The following is a 19688-nucleotide window of genomic DNA, read 5'->3' as shown; positions in this document are numbered from 1 at the left end:
CACAACTACTATATGGAAGTTAAACTATTCATCTGATCTTACAGCAAGGATAGGTATACAGTCATGCTCTCAGGAGGTTCTTGAAAAGGTACCTTAACTAAAGCAAACAAAAAAAAAACATACAAGAATACATTGTGCTCTTTATAAAACAAAACAAGGAAACAAAAATATCTTTGAAAAAGAAACAAAAGTTTACAGGATGAGAGAATCATTTTTATATCTGGCCATATGAAAAGCAAACTCGCCATACATTAAGGGCAGGTTTATAAAGATGCACTGTATTAAGTGCCAAGGTGCGGTCCAAGCGAGGGTTTACAGGAAAGGGAGGGAGGGAGAAGAGTTGCTCTGGGGACAGACGGAGGGGTTTACAGGGACAAGATAGAAAGAAATAGAGAGAGGAACAGAACATGGAAATAAAACTCTGATACAGAGAGCAGTGGAGAGGGTGACCCCCTGGAGACCTCACTTCTGCACCTTCTCCACTCTCCGGTAGAAGAGTAAGTAAGGTGTGGAGGTGCTGCAGGTGTCGGGCGAGCAGGCGCGCAGGAAGTCCTCCTCCTCAAACAGGCGCACCTCAGAGTCGTCAAACAGCAGCCACTTCCCCTCGTAGTCCAGAAGGTTCTGAAGGGCGAGGTCGTCACTCCGGTGACCCTGCGCTCCCTCTGCCACTGAGGCGTCTTTCTCCTTCTTCACTCCTCCGCTGAGGGGCTGTGAGCCAGAGGGAAAGCCACCCTTGTCTGCGCTGGCCTGCTGCTGTTTGGTGCTGCCCCCGAGCTCATAGGTGGCCAGGCTCCTCTGCCCCCCCAGCAGCCCCACTCCCTCCAGGGACTTCTTCACCCCAGGTTTAGCCCCGGTCACAGCGCTAGACACAGGGGCCGAGCTGGCCCCCCGCCCACTCAAGCTGAAGGACACCTCTCCGTCGTCATAGTCCTGGGTGGTGGTGGCTGCTGCTGCTGCCTCCTCTTTCTTCGGAGCCTGGATCTCTTTGTCCTCTTCCAGCCTTCCCTCCTCTTCCCCAGCAGCACCCTCTTCCCTGAGGCCGATGTTGTGGAGGTCCGACATGCGGATGTAGGTGGTGTAGTGGCCGCTGCTGATGGTGACGCCGCTGTGCATGACCACGGCAAAGAGCTGGTAGGGTTGGCCCCTGGGGGCTGTGCCTGTGCTCCACTCCTCCAGAGAGAGGCGCAGGGGCGTCTGCAGAGGGGTGTTCACCTTGGACAGCCCAGCATACAGGTCCATCCTACAGCACGGAGCACAAGGGGCACTGATGAGTTCATGTCAACACTGATGGCAGTAAGGCTGTTCCAAGTGGACAGCTCCAAGTATGTCACTTCACACCGGGCATTAGAATGCGTCTCGAGTCACTAAACATCCAACATTAACATTTGCAAATTAACACAACCGCAGTGCGGACTTCACTAAATAAAATTCAAATCAATTTCATAAGGATATGAAAAGGTTTTTACCATTGCCATGCATATTGATATAACAATAAAGCCTGAAGATCGCCTCAAAAGTTGGGCAAAAAGCACATTGAGGGGCTGGCTTTTTAGCTAAAGTTAGTTTAAGGTGTTTTCTAACTAGCTCATCTTCCATTAGCTAGCTCATGTATATCTTCCATTGTTTTACACATTGTGCTTTTAGGCAACTAGAAAGCACAGGAGAGAACAGCAGCAGCATCATCCACTTAATAGTGTTGGGGGAGATTATTATTTGCAACTTATGACTCTAGAAAATCTTGATGTTTGCCAGAATTAAAACCAGCGTTTTACACCTGTACTTAGAACCGTCCACTTGTGATCGGATCACCCAAAATGCATGGTAATGTCAGGTGTGAACAGGGCCGGAGTTTCAGAATTCATTCATTTTTTTGGCATTTAACATCTCACTCACACCATGTAATAGAGCACAAGTTAGACTCACTCAGATGTGTTGGCAGCAAAGCACTTGAGGTGGATGGTTATGACCTCAGGGGTTTTGTCGAATAACAGGCTCCTCTCAGCCTCAGTGTAATGGTGGCAGGTCTCACAGAAGTACTTGTCCTCCCCCACAATCCGCTCCACGGAAGCAAACTGGGAGATGGCCCACTTCAAAGTCTTGACCTCAGGCTTGGGCTCTGGAGAGACTGAGAGGGGAAGAATCAGAGTGGAGACGGAGTTACATCCACTGTTTACATTGGGGTGACTGATGCCTACTAATAAGGACAAGCTGATGCTGAAATGAACAGAGTGGGAACAACAGAAACTGTGTGTGGATGGAGCAGCCTTCAAGTATGCACTACTGTACTATAGAGTATGAACTACTGTACTATAGAGTATGCACTACTGTATTGTAGAGTGTGTATGCATGCGTGCACGTGCACGATCAGCACTTACTCTCTGAACTGCTGTCCCTGGGGGCAGGCTCATCCTCCTGGACCGGGACGCTGATGTCCTGGAAGTCCTCTCTGCGTTCTGTGAAACACTCACACTCTAGACAGCGCGTCCTCAGCACCAGCTGACCCTGGAACAGGCTCTTCAGCACATCAAAGCCCTGCACCTCTACAGGGGGGAGAAAGAGAGAGAATATATGTTCACCCCACATAAGCCAACACTAATATAAGGACAAAAAGTAGCGCTTCAGCTTGATAACAGGGCAGAAGTGACAGGTTATGTTTTTACTGTAGCACTCTGAGATTCATTCGAATGTAGAGTGCGTTATACATTAAATGTATTTATTTATTTAGGTTAAGAGTAGAGACAGGGAGGGTTAGAGACTAACAGAATGGGATTTCCAGAACAATGACGGTACACACAGCAAATATCCCCTCTACCAATCCAGTTAGATATACCAAATACCAAAACAAAAGAAATAGGAATGACATGCATTTTTAAATATGCTCATTTTGAAATCACGGCAAGACTGACAACTGGGCATACCTTCGCTCTGAGGCGTGCACTCCTTCTCAGACTGACTCTTTGTCTTTTCTGATATGGTGTTGTCTGGTGTGTCCTCGCATGCACTGGCGGCCTCTTTCCCATGATCCTCTCTGCTCTGGGCACGGCTGCTCACGTGAGTACTCAGGCGGCCCATGCTCCGGAACTTGGAGAAGATGCTGGGCTGTTTCCCTGACGACGTCTTCAGCCAGCCCAGCCGTGCTCGTTTCTTCCTTTTGCCTGCCTCTTTGGGTGCGCTCTCAATCTTTCCCTCCTCTGCCTCACTGCCTCCTTCCTCCTTCTCAGCCTCCTGCACCTCCTCTACCTCCTTTTCTTCCTGGGTTGCATTTACTGGATGCTCGATGGCGTCCGCTGTGGTGATGTCACCGGAGGACTTCCTCTTGGAGCGAGTGAGAGGCTGTTGCTGCGCCTCATCAGTGTTCCGGCCCTTGGTCTGGGATTTGGGCTTCTTTTTGGCATTCCCAGCCTCAGTGTCGCTCTTCCTTTTCCCATTCATTTGGCCATCCGCTCCCACTTCGTCCTCCTCGGAGGTAGATCTTCTCTCCGTGGAGGGCTCCTCTTTCTTCTCCCCTGGCTCAGACTCCTGCTGCTCCTTGCAGATGCCCTCACAGGCCTCCTGTACGTAGCCCAGGATGCACTGAAGTACCTCTTGCGCGTCATGCTGCAGATAGCCCTCATACATGGGGTTCAGCTGCCTGTGGAGACCAAGGGAAGAAGACATTTAGTGAACCATGCTGCAGTGGAGTACAGTGCATTTACACTGGGCAGTTAGTCAAGTTTGCCTCCAAAACAAAAACATGCTTCCAAACAAAATCAGTAATTTACAGACATAGTTAAAATACTGTGTGCCAACATAATGTGTGTTTGCCCAGCTGGAGCCAGGCATCATATAACTCTAACCATTCAGCCTGAGGCTCTGAGCTTAACCATCATGATACCCCTCAGAAGTACCAGCAACCCAGATCAATGGGAGATGGACACTAAAAACACAAGGTAAAACAAAGTTGCAGCCATTTGTAAGGCTCCAAGCTGTAAGCTGAGAGTCTTTGGCTTGTAAAACACAGATGACCTAGTTACAGAGTTACTCTGCAGTAATTAGATGTGGGTCAGTTGTTTACAGATTATGTCTCTTAACAAATTCCAGAGGTGCATTATTCCACTAGGTTGACTTCTCACACCCCTGCTGTTCTGATCTCTATCCTGTCTCTGGTTCTCTGCCTGTGTTTTTCCACACAAGGGTTAAACTAAGGGCAGGACAATGGAATTAAGGGTACTAAGGGTGGTGTAACATTGCAGGATGATTTCTCTCTCATGTTTGGGTTCATTTGAATGGTCTCAGTGGTACAGTGGTCTCAGGCCTGCAGCTGAATAGACGAGTTTTAACATGGATCTCAGAAACATGGGATATCTGGTCACTGTGGGCTACAGGTAACCCCCTCTCCTTCTGGAGGTGTCTGGGTTACTGGGTTACTGTGTGACTATCAGTGTAAACACCAAATTCCAACAGATGAACTAAATGAAGGAGTAAATGAACTGGGTAGAATCCAAAAGAAATGACCTTAGGTCAGCCAACCTAACGGGTAGAAATAAAGTATTAAAAGAACTAAGGGACTAAGACGGAGTTCCTCAATTGAGTGGAGCTAGATTAATTAAATTAACCAAGATATGGTCCTTTAATAAAATATTGTATTTCAGCAAAGCGCAGAAAGACGACCACGCAGAATCCTTCGCCCACTCCCAATTCCGTCATTGGTTTACAAAGTGGTTCCTTACACATCCAAGAAAAGGATGGGAGCGTCACCATCCCTAAACCTCTAAATTGCTTGGTGAGCAATTATCTCCACAAACTGCTGCTAAAATGGATGAGGAAACAATCTGTACCTGGATCTGTCTGATCCTGTACCTATCATTTGTGGAACCTCTGCAAAGCCTTCCTAGTAAGGGAGCATTCTCTACAACACTGCTACAAAAAAAGCTTTTCTGGCCTTCTCATAATAGGCAAACCTTTTTTTTTTTACTGAACTCATGTGTGTAATCTATTCATAAGGAGTTCTTACAATAAGCATAGTCTTGATTACAGTCATTCAATTACAGTCATTCAACCAAATTCATTACACGTGAACAGTTTCAATTACTCTATTGCCTATTTAGTGTCAATTATAAATGTGCTTCCAGTCAGCCAGTTTGCCATTTCATTATCTCTTCTTCCAATTACAGCAAAAAAGAAGTGTGGATCGAGTTTAAGTTTCACATTCTCATGAACACAGTTCAACTGTAATGAACTGAAAACAAACACACTCAGAAGTACCCATCCTCACCACAGAGCCTGCAGCCTGGTGGCACAATGCACTAGCCAACTTGTATTAAATGTCACTGAAGGTGTGTACCCTCTCTGCCCTCCTCACACCCCCTCTGTAGTACCTGAGTGAGTTGAGCAGCTTGCGTGGGGGAGTGGAGAGCTCGCCCTCGCTGTACTTGTCGGGGTTGAGCAGGAAGTTGGACTGCAGCTGCTCCACTGAAGTGATGAGGCTGTAGAAACTTCCCAGCAGCTCCATCTGAGCAGGGACCTGCTCCTCCTCTTCAGTCCGCTCCTGCTGCAATACACACAGATCCACACCAGACTTAGAGTAGCGACAGGAAGACGGTACTAGTCAGTCACCTCTGCAGTGGAAAGAACTGCAGTTGTGATTATAGGGTCACATCCTGAACGGAAGAATCAAAAAAGAAATTGCAGCAATAGGTAGAGAAGTTGTAGTGAATCAAACCAGTACCAGCTGGAGCTGACAGAGTAATACATCAATGCTTCATGTCCACAAGTAGTTGTGCAAGTTCATGCACTCTTGTTGTTCAAAAGGTGCAGAATGGCAGAACAGTTCATGATTTCAAACAGTAACTGATAACGTCACCTCAAACAAACTTGACTAACCTCTTCCTTCTTGATGGCCTCCTTTTGTTTATCTCTGCACTTGGACAGCTTGTACAGTTTCTTGATGGCCTCTTTAAATCCAGGGCAATAGTACAAGACCTACAAGTGGAAGGAGGAACACAGTCATTTTTCAACTCACTAAATACAATGTCTGACGATGTCCAAGTACAGTCACATTCGGTCCCAGTGCTGGATGCATCAATGGCACAGTATGTCCCACTGCTGAATGTATCAATTAATAATACAAATGTGTGGGGCTGCAGTTTAAAATGCTTCCACATTGCAATATGTAATTGCCAGGTGTAGCATGCAAGCATTACATAATCAGTAGACTTTGCAATAGTCAACACACCTGTAGGATGCTGTTCAGGTAGCAGGTATTTCCAAGGTTATTCAACCCAACAAATGGCACCAGGTTCTCCCTCCTTTCACAGGTAAGAGGAGATGTCGGACAGGGTCCTGGGACCACCTGGTCAAAACTGAGAGGAAAAGTGTAACTTCGTGTTTAATGTCAATTTACAATGACAGGTTTGCACTGCTAAAATTATCTGAACATTAAACATGAGCATGACATGACAACTTGAACCTGACCCAATTAAAACTCTACCCCCACATCGGGAGATTGACAAAAATAAGTCACCTAGCAGGTTCTTCTGCTTCCAAAGGCTGTGCATTCTGCTCTTCAGGCTGAGTCTCAGAGAAATCCAGTGCCCGCTTGGTCTCTTTCTTCGAGAAGAACTTGAGAGAGAGTTTGCTCTTCTTGATGGGGCTGCCAAGAGCGGCCACCACGCTATCTGCCTGAAGTCCTGGCATTATGCTAGCTGATGTCCAGTCGTCGACTCTCGTCACTGAACACAAATGAACGTTAAGCGTTAGTAATATTTGGCCACATATTCCAGGCATTAAAACGTTGAGGATACTATGATTGAACTTCACCAACTAACATTAGTAATTAAAAAAATAAGACATCCGAGAAGACGTTTCTTAAGACATGAATATTCTGATTAACTCTGCAAATATGATCTCAACAACAGATGCCCTCGCAAACATTCTTACAAATGATGGGGTTTCTAACTTGGATACGGCTAAGTAAACCTAAACTACGAAGATTAGCTTTCAGAAACATCGCTAGCTAGCTGCATACGTTATCGCTAGCTTCCTTGCTAATGATGTCACATTCAGCGCAATACGTTATCAGACCAATTTTGAACAATTTGTCGAATGAATGAATGGAAAGGTCATAGCAACGCAACATATACCCTTATGTGATTAGCATGAACTGAATGCCATTTCTGTTTAAACTGAATACACAAGTACATCCGCTTGTAACCTAATAAGTAAGCAAATCAAACTTCACGGATACCTTGCAGTTGGATCAATGCTAGCAGCTAGCTAGCCAACAACACGCGCGCTAGTAACAGAGATGCTAAGGCCCACTGTTCTGCTTGATGTGCTCCAGGTTTTAACCCAGTGGGGTTAAGCAAATACAAGGAAAAACATCCTCTAAAATATGCGCCAACATTAATTAAGACACCATCACAATTAAAACAAGCTACATAGCTATACAAATTATGAATATGACAAACAAGCCACTGGCTAAGGACAGGCAATCGTGGAGGAGTGTACGAACACGCCGGTTCATTTTTCGATAACTATCGTTAGTTCAACCTTACATAAGACCATTCTACGCAGTCATTAAAAACCTCACGATTAACTAAGAAAACGACTTACCGACTAAATTATGACGGACATCATAACTGTTACCATCCTTCGATATTTGACTAGGGCAAAGCAAATATTCATGTGTGTTACATTGGTAAACAATTTGACAACCGACTCTTGTTCCGTGTGGAACTTGGCGCTTTTTCCGAATGAAGAACCACCGTAACAGTGCCTGAAGAGGGTCCTTTTTTTCTAATCTTTACAAACAATACCATTGATACATTACATAAATTATTCTTTAATATTATAATAGTAGAGCCCTACCACAATCTGTCTTACATTTACACTCACTAGAATATAATTTTCAGGCAAACCGTGGGCAGCATGTGGTATTTCGGGCAGACATATTGGTAAGGGAAAATAGCCCACTGGGACCCTATGGCTGTGACAGTAGTAATTTACATTACTAATGCAATTTGCTGCGTAATACATTTTTTTTAAATGCATGTGCGTTGAAAAAACGTCATGAAAATACATTTGATTCTAGTTAGATACGAGCTGCTTTTATCTCCACGTTAAACTCAACAAAACAAGACAATGAAACATGTTCCTGTTAATTACTTGTGAACAATCATAATATTTTGGAGGAAAAAAAGCTCGGAACAGAAATGCCTGGGTAGGCTACATACAAAACTTACGTACCCTAACAAAAAAGTTTGGATTTTATCAAGCCCCATCTGTAAGCTTGCTCTAACCTGTACAGTCGATGTTTTCAACAACTGTAATTGTCACAGCTCACCAGCAGATGGCAGTTCTTACTCTTTTTTTTTTTTTTTTTAAATCAGCTGTAATTATATATCTCATAATTTTATTTAAATTTTCATTCGATCTCAACGTCTTTATCGGACCTCTTACATACAAATGTCTGGTTCAGGTGAAAGCATCAGCTGTCAGTGTCAGGTGACTCTAAAAATTGTGACACATAACACTTTTCCTTTCTCCATAGCATAGGCGACCCGTTCTCCATTTATTTTTGTCTGACCACGGTCATTGTGTGTAGGTTTTTAAGATGGGGACATGGTGGATAGTTTTTTTTTTTTTAGAAGTAGTACTCTCTAAATGTTGTACTTTGGAGGCCTGTGAGGTTACAGCCTAGAACGTTTAGATAATTTGGTTGGGTTTGACCATATTTCGTCAGGTGTCTAAATTAAGAAGATAAAATTCAGGTTCGATTTATTGAGCATTTGGTTAAGGTTGAAACGGCAGATAGCCCAGAGTTTATGCTATCCGTAGCCTACATGAGAAGACATTATTGCATTTTTAGAAAGGTGAGTTATGGAATTATCCGCCTTTGAAGGCTATTTTGTGCATGTTATCAATAAATAGGATTTGGCCATTTGCACAATTTACCAGTCATATCAGTTGTTAACGAGTTCACCTTCACCTATTGTATTTTGTCACAGGAAAATCTTAGGTGCTCTGTTAAGATTTATTTTTTATGAAAACCATGTGTGTTGGTGTTGCGCGCGAAGGGATTTGTTCCCGGAAGTGTAGCCCAGCAAGGAATAGACTAGACATTTGCCATGTTATAAGCTTGAATTCCCTATAGCATAATATGTCTGTAGGCTAGAGCTGTAGTTTTATATTTGCCCGGGGAAGAGAAATTCTGGCCTGGTGTTGAAGGAAATTGACTAGTGCACTGCAAAAATGATAGGCATGTCCTGAAACCACTCTACTCCTTCCATGATATTTTTTAATCACTTTGAGTTATGAGTCTTAGTAGGCTAGTACCTTAGCCCAGCTAAACCACAGATACACACGTGTGTGACATTATGCAGACAGGTAACTGTATTACATGTCTGTTAACCCCCCCTGTAATACAAGTCTCTTAAAAACCGCAATCTCTTTCCCTTCCTGTCTTATGTTATCATGTCCTGATCCTTCATAGGGAGAAAAGTACTGTAGGACAATTTGAGAGCTCTGTGCTGTGAGGGATCTGACCATTAGAGCGCTTGAGAGCTCTGAGCCGTGAGGGATCTGACCCCCAAGCTTCCATTGGACAGGCTGAGGGGGAAGGGGTGTGTCTAGGCGCTGCGCTGTGCTCCGCCATCCCCTCCATGCTTCTCTCAACAACAACTGTGCTCTCTAGCTCCAGTTCCAGATGCTGCCGCAGCAGCCGAGAGGCAGAGGGAGAAGGACCCGTCTAAGCCGCTCTGAGCTGGATTTCTGCAAGGTGCGCTGGGCTCTGCGTAGACGGTCCGGGAAAATAGGGGCCCCACAGCAGCGAGGTAAGAGATGTGAGATAATGCATTCCTCTCATCTCCCTTTCCTCTGCTCTGCCTTTCAGCTCTTTATCACACCAATTTCCAGCTCTGCTCTCTCCGGGCCTTTCATTGCCTCCCTTTTTTCCACCTGATCTTTGCTGTCTTAAGATCTCTCCTTTCCTCTCTTTTCATCTCTCCTCTCAGCTCCTCTCTGCTCTCCTGTCTTCTCATCTCTGCTCCTGTCTCCTCTTTTCCCTTATTCTTCCCCTGATGTCTCTCCTTCATTGAGTGTGGAATTCCCTTAGGGGGGATTTATCTCTGTTTCCCTTTTAAACCTTGGAGCATTTTATAGCTACAGCAGCTACAGGACAGTGTCAGACACACGCGCGCGCTGCGCACACTCACACACACCGTTCAAGCACAGAGCACTCTTTCGGTGCTGATGCCTCGACGGTACAGTATGTCTTCTTTAAGCAGAGCTGTTCCTTTCCTTCAGCTGAACCGAGGTCAGTGAATCGCTCCTGCTCCATATTTCAGTGTTTGTCTCGGTGGGCTGCTGCCTTCTCGTTAGCTCCCCGCTGTGCCGTCTGATGTTTACCAGCTGGCTCTTTACTGCCAGGGAGAGCCATTGCTTTCCAGCATCACACGTCGGATCACGCCGCCGTTATTATGCTGGTTCGTTAGCGTTGCACCAGGCTGCTCTCTGCTGCAGGCTCTCCGCACGGCTGCACAAACATTCTGCCTGCACCGAGCCTGAATTGGGGGTCGTGTGCCGCGGTGCTCTAGTATTCTCTGGAGTGTGGGGCTGCCAGGGAGTGGATGCACTGCTACATTAGATCCAAGTGCCTGAGGCAAGAGGCCAGGGAAAAGGGCTGTTTCCTGCAAGAATGGTGCACGCCTGTTTCCAGTGCACTGATGCAGGATCAGTGTGCTTGACTTGTGATTAGCTACCTGTAGGTTGTGTATCTTGAACGCTTTGGGGTGGGGTGGAGTGTTCCCAGATCAGTTGAAGGACCCAGGTGTTGAATGGGCTTGATGAGGTGGTGCACTGGTGCCTTAACTGTGGCACAGGCTCGGCTCTGGTGTTAAACACTGTAAACTGCTCATGCTGAAGATCCTATGTGATCACCTGACTCAGGGTTGCATTCCGACACACTGTGGGTTTGCCCATAGGTGGATTGGGGGGGTAAGGGATGTTGGGAGGGGGCAGTGTGCAGTGGACCGGGTGGACCGACAACCCAGCAGGGGCCACCCAGGAGCTGTGAGCACTCCACTGAGCATGATGGTTAATTTCACAGGGCAGCCTCTCTCTCTCACTCTCTCTCTCATACACACACTCACATACACACAGAGAAAGCTCTTACCCAGAGTGCAGTCCCTCAACCTAAACATACCAGACATTTTTTTTCTGAGTGTCAAGAGAAACGCTTTACGCACTTCTGCTCCTAGAGAGCTTGCTACCATAACGCACCACACGGAACGCCAATGCTCTCACTCTTCCCTCCCTTCCTGTCTCTTCTTCTCTCTCTTCTTTTTCCTCATCATCACCTCAGTCTCTCTTACACAGTCCCCCCATTCTATGCTCCTTCTCCCTGTGTTTTGGTTTTCCGCATCTCTTCCATATCTTTTATTCTTTTAACTCTTTTTTTCTCATTCTCTATTATTAAAAAAATTGGTGGCATAGCAAAAGGAATATATCTCTGCGAAACTTGTTTGTCATTAGTGTTGCCAACTTGGCAAGTTGAGAGACCCTCAAACCCCTAGGCAACTGAGCTCAGAGCCTTTCATCCTGTGTGAACTCGTAAATGGGGCACACGCTTGCTGCAGATGGGGCAAATGTTTGCGTGTGTGTATGTGTGCATATTTGTATGTATGTTATATACAGCGTGTGTGTGTGTGTGTGTGTGTGTGTGTGTGTGTGTTTGTGTGCTCATGTACACTCTTTATGAGTGTGTGTGTGTGTGTGTGTGTGTGTGTGTGTGTGTGTCTGTGTGTGTGTCTGTGTGTGAGAGTAAAGGGGGTGTGAATGCGGGTAGTCATGTTCAGTGTTGACATAATTTACAACAGATATTTTTCTCATCCCTCTAGCTATGGTTTTGTTTACTTTCATCTCCATGTCCTGATGCACTGAAGTCAGTTGCAGGGAGAGCTATGCAGCTTGTTTGGACGGGAGTAGATCTCCCTGGCACGTACACGCTTATATGGATTCAGTTAACATGCAACTGACCACGAAGCTAGTGTCAGGTTTCAGTCTCACTCATCGCTTAAAAAGATAAAAAAAGAGTGAAGACTCAATGTTGTCTCTCCAAACTGAGACCATGAGGAGAGGTGCACTGATCTGAGTATCATGTTTGCCAGGGGCTGTGGTGTCATACTTTCCCCACTGACTCACTGACCCACAGCACATCTGCTAGAGCAATAACAGGATGGAGGCTGAGAGTCAGTGTTGTTCCACACTGGGCGTCATTGTCACCACCGTAACAAAAGGGTGATGGACGGACTGATGGACTGACTACTGGCTTACTGGGCTTGGTATCCACCTCTCCCAGTAGAGTGATTTGACAGCGGCTGAAAGGGAGATGAGTTTGGCTCTGGCTGCTGTGGAGGAGAGCCTTGTGGCATGTGGGAGTGAGATTGTCCTTCAGCACATACTTTAAACCAAAGTTATGCGAAGAAGACTTTCAAAGACATCACACTTTTGAAACATCACAGGTTTCTCAAGTTTTCAGCATAGACAAGTCACTAAAGGTTATCTCCGGGGCCCTGGGATGAATGGTCCTTTGGCGATCAGGTTTGCTGGCCCTGTGATCCCGTGTCCTCTGTTTCCTGCAGAAGACGTTTCTCCAGCAGCGGAATGGAGAAACAATGGATGAGGTAATTTCTAAGCCTTGGTTGCCGCCCCTTAGGTCCAGCACACATACACTTACTTTCTCTCTCTCTCTCTCTCTCTCTCTCTCTCTCTCTCTCTCTCTCTCTCTCTCTCTCTCTCTCTCTCTCTCTCTCTCTCTCTCTCTCAGACAAACACACACACACACACACACACACACACACACACTACACACCTCTGGGCACTCCGGAAAAAACAACACGTGAAAGTTGGGCCTGCACTGACGATCAAGGTTTCCACTTGTGATTGGAAGACTGAGAGAGCTGAGGATCTTGCCAAACTTTTCTGTTGGCACTCACTCACTCACTCTGTGCAGCCTCTTAGGCAGTGGTGTGGGCTGTCAGTGGGCCGGGTAGAGCTAACTGAGATGAGCCCAGCCTGCCAGTGCCACCCTGCCTTGGCACAGACACGCTCCCTAAGGGGTACAGATGGTGTGGCCTGCAAGGAAACACTTGCTTTCTACAGAGAAAGCAAACACTTGCACAGGGGCAACATTATGTGATTGTGTGTCGTTGACCAAACCCATTTCCTGGTTGCAGTGCTCGTTTGTGTTGTCACATAATGGGGAGGAAATGTGAGGTTGTTTTAGCTGAGTGTTGGCAGGTTGTCATCCACTAATCTTTACAATAAGGTTGTTCATATTATCAACAATTTTTCTGTGGCTACAGCAGCCATCGATACCTTCTAATTAAAGGAGAATGTGTAATGAGCTGGACTAATGACTTTGTCAGAATAGAGATGGAGGATACAGCTCCAGAAAAGACACATATGGTGGACTCTTGGGTCCTTATTCTGACCATTTATTCCTAAAAACATGTTTCACGTCTTGTCACATTTGTCCTAAAAAGACGCGAATGAGGGGCCATTACTGTGAGTGTCTGTTTCTATGGGTGTGCTTGCATGACTCAAATCACCAGTGTTATATAGGGCTTCTGAGGGCATCTGTGTGGTGCCTGAACGGGATCTCTTCAAGCGGAGTGTTTCCCTTTAATCTCTTTGTTTCCTCGCTATGGGATTATGATGTGACATGTGTTCTGGCCTCCTACTGACAGGACAAGGCTGTGACCGAAATACTGCTCTTTGTGTGTGTGTGTGTGTGTGTGTGTGTGCGCGTTGGGGGTTGTTTGTGTGTGTTTGTGTTTTAGCATTACCAGAGTCTTGGACACGGAAGTGTTAGCTACTAAATCTGAACTGTCCACCTGCGTCCCATGCAGCATGAGTCCACCAGGTCCACTCGGTCCGCTGTGCCCGCGCATTGAGTGCTAATGTTTATGATTGGGATCAGTAATTAAACCCGTAAAACACAGAGTGTTCGGCCAAGCTGCTCTCAGACAGCGGTCCACATGAATTTGAGATCCGATGACTTACTGTCCTATAAAAGTTTTACAATGCCTTGCCAGCCCCCATCGCTCCCTCTCTCCTCCTCTCTTCCTTTCCTCATCCCTCTGGCGGCAGGGAGAGACTTTATTGCCCTCAGAGTACCGCACCTCAACAGCAACTCTGAGTGATAATTACACCCCCGCGCCTGAGCAAGCGTTGAAACACATCGACAAGCCTCTGAAAGATGTCAGGGAGACAGCAGGGAGTTATGGGATGCATTGGGGGAGGGGGTTGGGGTAGGGTGGGGTGTGAGGGCCAAGGGAGGGGGGAGTGTAGTATTTAACCGTTTGATGTTGCCCATCTCTCAGATTTCCTCTCTCTGAAGACAGAGCAAATGGTTCGTATCGAGCTTTTGGAATGCTGATAAGCTTTGCAGTATATCAGAGAATCGACTGTGCGCTATATCATGTCATCAGTCCCTCTGCCTCCTGCTCCCCTTTGTGAGTGTATGTTTGTGTGTGTGTGCCTGAAAAAGTGTGTGTGTGTGTGTGTGTGTGTGTGTGTGTGTCTGTTTGAACACGTGCCAAGCTTGTAGAGAGGAGACAGAGGCCCTGGCATGCTGGGAGCCTTCCCAGCAGCCCCAGGGCGAGATGGAAAGTGTTGGCAGTGCCCAGCGTGCGTTGTGTACTGGCCCAGGAGAGCGCTCCAGTGTGGGGCCAGCCCAGAGGTGCTGCCCACAGGTGTTTTACTGCGTAAGAGGGCCTCTTCTCTTCTCTTCTCTTCTTCTTTTCTCTTATCTGTTCCATCCCCAATCTGGCCCCCACCAACCTCAACCCAGTCGTAGCCTAGTATACACAACACACCTTAAATCACCTTGGGTGGAGGAGGAGGAGTAGGGATCATGGTATCTGTCTGTGTGTGTGTGTGTGTGTGTGTGTGTGTGTGTTTACATGTATATGCTGTGTGTCTAAAGGAATGTTTGTGCAAGCTTACTTTTTTCAAATGCCAGCGTTTGTGTGTGTGTGTAGGAATGCGTGACCATGGATGCCTTCCCAACCGGCAGTGTGGTGAATCTGTGCTTTTGTCTCTGTGTCTCAGGTCACTGTTCCGGTGGGTTCTGTGAGATAATAATAACAGGTCAATTAAAGAGGCCTGAGTTTATATATCTACAGCCGTATGTCTCCAGTCATGTTAAACCCCACTTCTACCAAGAGGATTAGAAAGGAACAAATAGTCCTCAATTCCACTGTTTTACCACTCCTCTGCCATCTCCACTCCCATGAATTCATATCAAAAGGGCTTTCTGGCTCTGAAATATGAAACATAACAAAGGATCTTTGAGGGAAATGTCATATGTCAGAGTGCAGGGAAAATGGCAGCCATAGTTTTGAGAATGCCACTGCAGTGAGGGAATGAGATGCTGGTGCGTTGGCGTCTTGATGCACTCCTCCAGTCCCCAATCTTACTTTCTCTCTCTCTCTCTCTCTCTCTCTCTCTCTCTCCATTTCTTCTCTCCACAGGGGGTTTGTTAAAGTGTCCATCACCAGAAAAGGAAAATGAAATATGCTGTTTTTATTCTGCCTTTCAAACCAGAGGCTACGTTTCTGTGTCACTCGCTGCTAGCCCTCCCCCCGCTCTCCCACTCTCCCTTCCTCCTTCAAATGATTGTGTTCAGGGAAATTGATATGATCTCTCACATGCTGCCTGTATGAGAACTTCAAGAGGGGGAGGGAGGAGGGGGAGAGTGTGATGATTGAGAAGGGAGAGGAAGGAGACTGAGATAGGGGGCGAGATGGACAGAGATGAAGAGAAGGTAGATTGAGAGAGGGAGCAAGGGTGAGAGAAAAAAGAAAGGATGGAGGGAATGCCCAAGCGACAGAGAGAGGCGTATTGATAGAGCGGCTGTTTGTCTTTCAAGCAATCTCACACTTTTATCGGCGTCAGCAGTCTCCAGGAGCCTGCTGCTGCTGCGACATCATTGAGCCTGTTTTACGCAGTACTCCATTGTGCTGCAGCAGAAGTGAGAGGAGGGATGGAGGGAGAGAGAGCAAACCCAAAAGGAGAGAGAGGGTTGACTGAGAGACAGAGAAATAAACACAGAGAGGGAGAAAGACAGGTGGAGAGGTTGACAGAAGCTGTTTGTGTGAGTGAGAAAGATAGAGGAGCACTTGGCCATTGCACACCCCCTCTATCAATCAGGACCCACATGAAAGTGTTTTTTTTTTTTTTACAGATTGCAGAAGTTTCCACTGAGACTGTCCTGGAGTCGGATCAGCCAGAACTCATAGCTTAGTCTAATGAGCAGCCGCAGGAGGAGTATTGGGGTCAGGGATGAAGGATATGGGTCATCTTTATGTGATGGAGGCTCCCTCGGTGTGTGTGTGTGTGTGTGTGTGTGTGTCTGTGTGTGTCTACCAGTCTACTAGTGTGTACATTCATTGCCCCTGCAGGCCCAGTAATCCTCCCACACTGAGTTGTGAAAGCTGACTCACAAGGCCAGCGTCTCTGACACCAATTTCAAAATGGACCCATAATGCCCTGTGCTGCAGATGTGTTGACACGTGCTTAATTGTTGTCAGCCTCTAAACCTGCACTGTTTCACCATCAGCCCGTTGGCCTGCTGCCATTCACACATTTCTTTGTGATTCATGCGTTAGTTATGATACTTGGAGCCATGGTCTGAAATGTGATTCATCACCATTCCAGGGCAAAACAGACCATTCCTATTTTCATTCAAAATAAACTTGGATTACAATTTTCCCTACAATTCAGAGTTTTTCATCGGTTTAGTGGTTTATTATCCTAATGTGTTTATGGACGATCAGAGCAGTATTACTGTCCCCGTACCCAGGCGGCAGCAGCAGCATCATGTTTGCGTGTTTGATTGGTGAGATCTGGGCTGCTGGTGCGGTGGATGTGAGGGTTTAAGGTCTCAGCCTTACACTAATCCCCCATCAGGAAAGACTCGCACAGATCCTTGGGTGACAGATGTGGTGGAAGGTGGTTGGAAATGAGAAATGTTTCGCTCGAGGAAACCTTTCCTTGAATGTCTCCTCTAATTTCTTTCTGTTTTTATAACTGCAGTAAAGGGGAGTTTGTCTAAAACTAGCTGAAAGCCAACATCCTAGCCTTGGAAACACCAACAACAGCACAGTCGGTAATGAGGAAAGCTAGATTACTTGAGAATGGTTGCAAATTCATATTATATTTGGTGATCTCATCCTGTAAAAGCTACATTTTCAAAGGGTTTTGGACCTGGATCACCTACCATCACACATCAACTACCAGATTGTCCTCAAGTTCTCAGCTCTTCTGTAAGTCTTTTCTGAGTGGTTCACTGATTCACTGAGAGCCCCTTCTGCCCTTTCTGGTTTTCCCAAACATCGCAGATCCAATTATTCTGCCAGTGGTGTACAGCCTCATCCTCTGCTTATTCAGGGAATAATCCAGAGGGGAAGAAATGGACAGCTCCTATCTCCCCTCTGTAGCTTTTTGTGTTGCGGTAATGTCATTATGCCGGCTCACAGAAGTCTGCCTGTTGACCCACATAGCTGCTAGCATGCACTGTGCAATAACAAAAGATGACACAAACTGAACATGCCCGGGCTACTTTGTAATCCAGGCTGGCCAGGAGTGCTGCCTTCCCTGGTTTTATAGTAATGGCGGGTTAAAAATAAACCAATATGGTCTTGTTTCGGTCCGTCCTCATTGCTGATGCAGCGGAGTAGGGCCCTGGTGGTACAGCCAATGTGTTTACTGGGGTGAAGTTGCTGACAGCGAAGTTCTGTGGAGCCAGATGCCAAGGGAGGAGAGAGAGAGAGAGAGAGAAGCCAATGGAGGAGAGAGAGAGAGAGAGAGAGAGATGCTGGTGTCGTAAACAGCGTTGATTTTTAAATTACATAGTGAGCTCACTTTTTTGAAAGGCACAGAGCTGTATGTAGCCCCCTCTCCCAAGGATTAAATAAGCCGTGCGCCTAGCCAGATTGATTAGAAAGTAATCCCAGCAGATCAGGTCAGATGATTGCAGACGAGTGGCCACAGCCAACACTTCTAGGGCTAATCCGTTTTCTCTCGTCTTGTCTTTCTCTCTTTTCCTTCTTTATTTGGTCTGTCTGTCTGGCTCTCAGTCTGTCGGACTGTACTCTCATTTCTGTGGTGTTGCTTTTCAATTGGACAGTGCTTCTGTTGAAGTTCTTTCCAATACAACTTCATGACTTCTCTGTGGTGATGTTTTGGAGAACCTTGGGAACGGGTTTTGAAATGGCAGCTGCTGTCTTTGGGAGCACTCTGGAAGAGTAGCAGCCTGCTCCCGTGCCTGTCAACAGGAAAGTCGGGCTCTTTGTGGTCATTCCATCTCTGGCGTGGAGTCTGGGAACTCCGAGGTTGAGTCCTGCAGTGCTGCTGGAATGGTCAGTTTGACAGAGAAAAAAAAGAGGCTTCAGCTCTGTAAATCATGTAACATCTCATAAAAACAAAGTGATATGAAAGCAGTGGCAGAGAAAAAAGCTTGGAAGAACAACAGGCCAAACTGCACAGGTTGTTTGTTTGTTTATTTCATTTCAATGTTACCAATGCAATGTAAGAATCTGCAGTCCAGTCTCTGTCATAACCAAAATTGCCCATGGTCACTTATGTTGGCCTGGTTTGGGCTCGGAGCACCACAACAATTTGAAGTCCCTCTGTCTCTGTGTTTTCTGAGACCGCCTGGTAGGGGCTCTCATACATACAGCAGTCTGAGGCGATCAAATGTTCTGATAAAATTTTGGATCGGTGGAGAGAATGTTAGGAGAATGTATTTTAACTGTAATTGCACAGATTGAGGTTCTACAAGAGAGCCAAGATTGCTCTCAGGCCAAGTGCAGTGATAAGAGCCCCACAGGAAGCCTAGCTGGGCCAGCCATCCCTCCAGCGGAGCACAGGAGAGGCTCTTTAACGGGGGGGTGAGGACCACATGATGGAAAACTCCCAGACCACCACATTTCCTGTTGGACGTCCCTGTGCTGAACCCCTGACCAATAACACACTGAGACTTCTGTCCCAGGAAACCAGGCTGTATGGGCGGGTGTGTTGAATGTGTTGTTAACTATAAGTAGCGTTGTGTGTGCGTGTGCGTGTGCACGTGCGTGAGTCCACGCGCAAGAGAATGAATGCAGATATGTGACCTTTGGCACGCAATAATAGTAAAACAGCATATGACCATTTTCTAAAAACAGAAATATGATTTGTTGGAGTCAGAAGAGTGGTTCTAGTGATTGATTGTAAAAGGCTGCCTTGCACCGATAAAGATCTACAAATTCCTCATAGCGAATCTTGACAATCCCCAGAATCCATCACTATTTTAGTGCTGTGTGTACATTCTCTGTTGGCCTGAAGAGATCATCCCAAACACAGCCTCTGAATTCCAAAGCTCTCCAGCCATCGTTGCACCAGTTGTCCAAATGCACACACACACACTCACACACACTTGACCGTATGCCTCTCTGACTACTTCCTGTCCATTGCACTGATCAAACACACGCTCACATTCGTACACACACACTTGCAAACACACACACAGCTGCCCATATTTTCTGTCTATTTCAAGCAGTGTAATTGGGATACTGAAAATCAAACAAACATCCTCTCCTCTCTTTCCCTCTGTTTGTCCATCATTCTTTCATTTGACTTCTCCCTGGATCCTCTACCTCCCCTCA

At 46.3% G+C, this 19688-nt stretch overlaps 2 protein-coding genes across 2 annotated transcripts in view; one reads left to right on the top strand and one right to left on the bottom strand.

Annotated features, from left to right (window-relative positions):
* Positions 1-273: 273 nt before the first annotated feature.
* Positions 274-7717, bottom strand: usp1 (ubiquitin specific peptidase 1). The gene is made up of 9 exons (XM_080860797.1): positions 7594-7717; positions 6503-6710; positions 6215-6341; positions 5863-5961; positions 5358-5530; positions 2919-3631; positions 2376-2540; positions 1924-2125; positions 274-1240 (listed from the first exon to the last, which is right to left on the bottom strand). The coding sequence occupies exons 2-9, from the start codon at positions 6673-6675 to the stop codon at positions 463-465; spliced, it is 2430 nt and encodes an 809-aa protein (XP_080716923.1). The 5' UTR covers positions 6676-6710; positions 7594-7717; the 3' UTR covers positions 274-462.
* Positions 7718-9699: 1982 nt separating this feature from the next.
* The window catches only part of kank4 (KN motif and ankyrin repeat domains 4), a 48650-nt gene continuing 38661 nt past the window's right edge, over positions 9700-19688 (top strand). The window contains exon 1 of the mRNA XM_080833379.1: positions 9700-9812. The gene's annotated coding sequence lies outside the window, so the exon portion shown is untranslated. The remainder of the gene's footprint in view (positions 9813-19688) is intronic.

The sequence above is a fragment of the Sprattus sprattus genome, assembly GCF_963457725.1.
Source record: "Sprattus sprattus genome assembly, chromosome: 2".
NCBI classification, from domain to species: Eukaryota; Metazoa; Chordata; class Actinopteri; order Clupeiformes; family Clupeidae; genus Sprattus; species Sprattus sprattus.
Note: the sequence above shows the minus strand (reverse complement) of the source record. Positions and strands in the feature narration are given on the sequence as shown.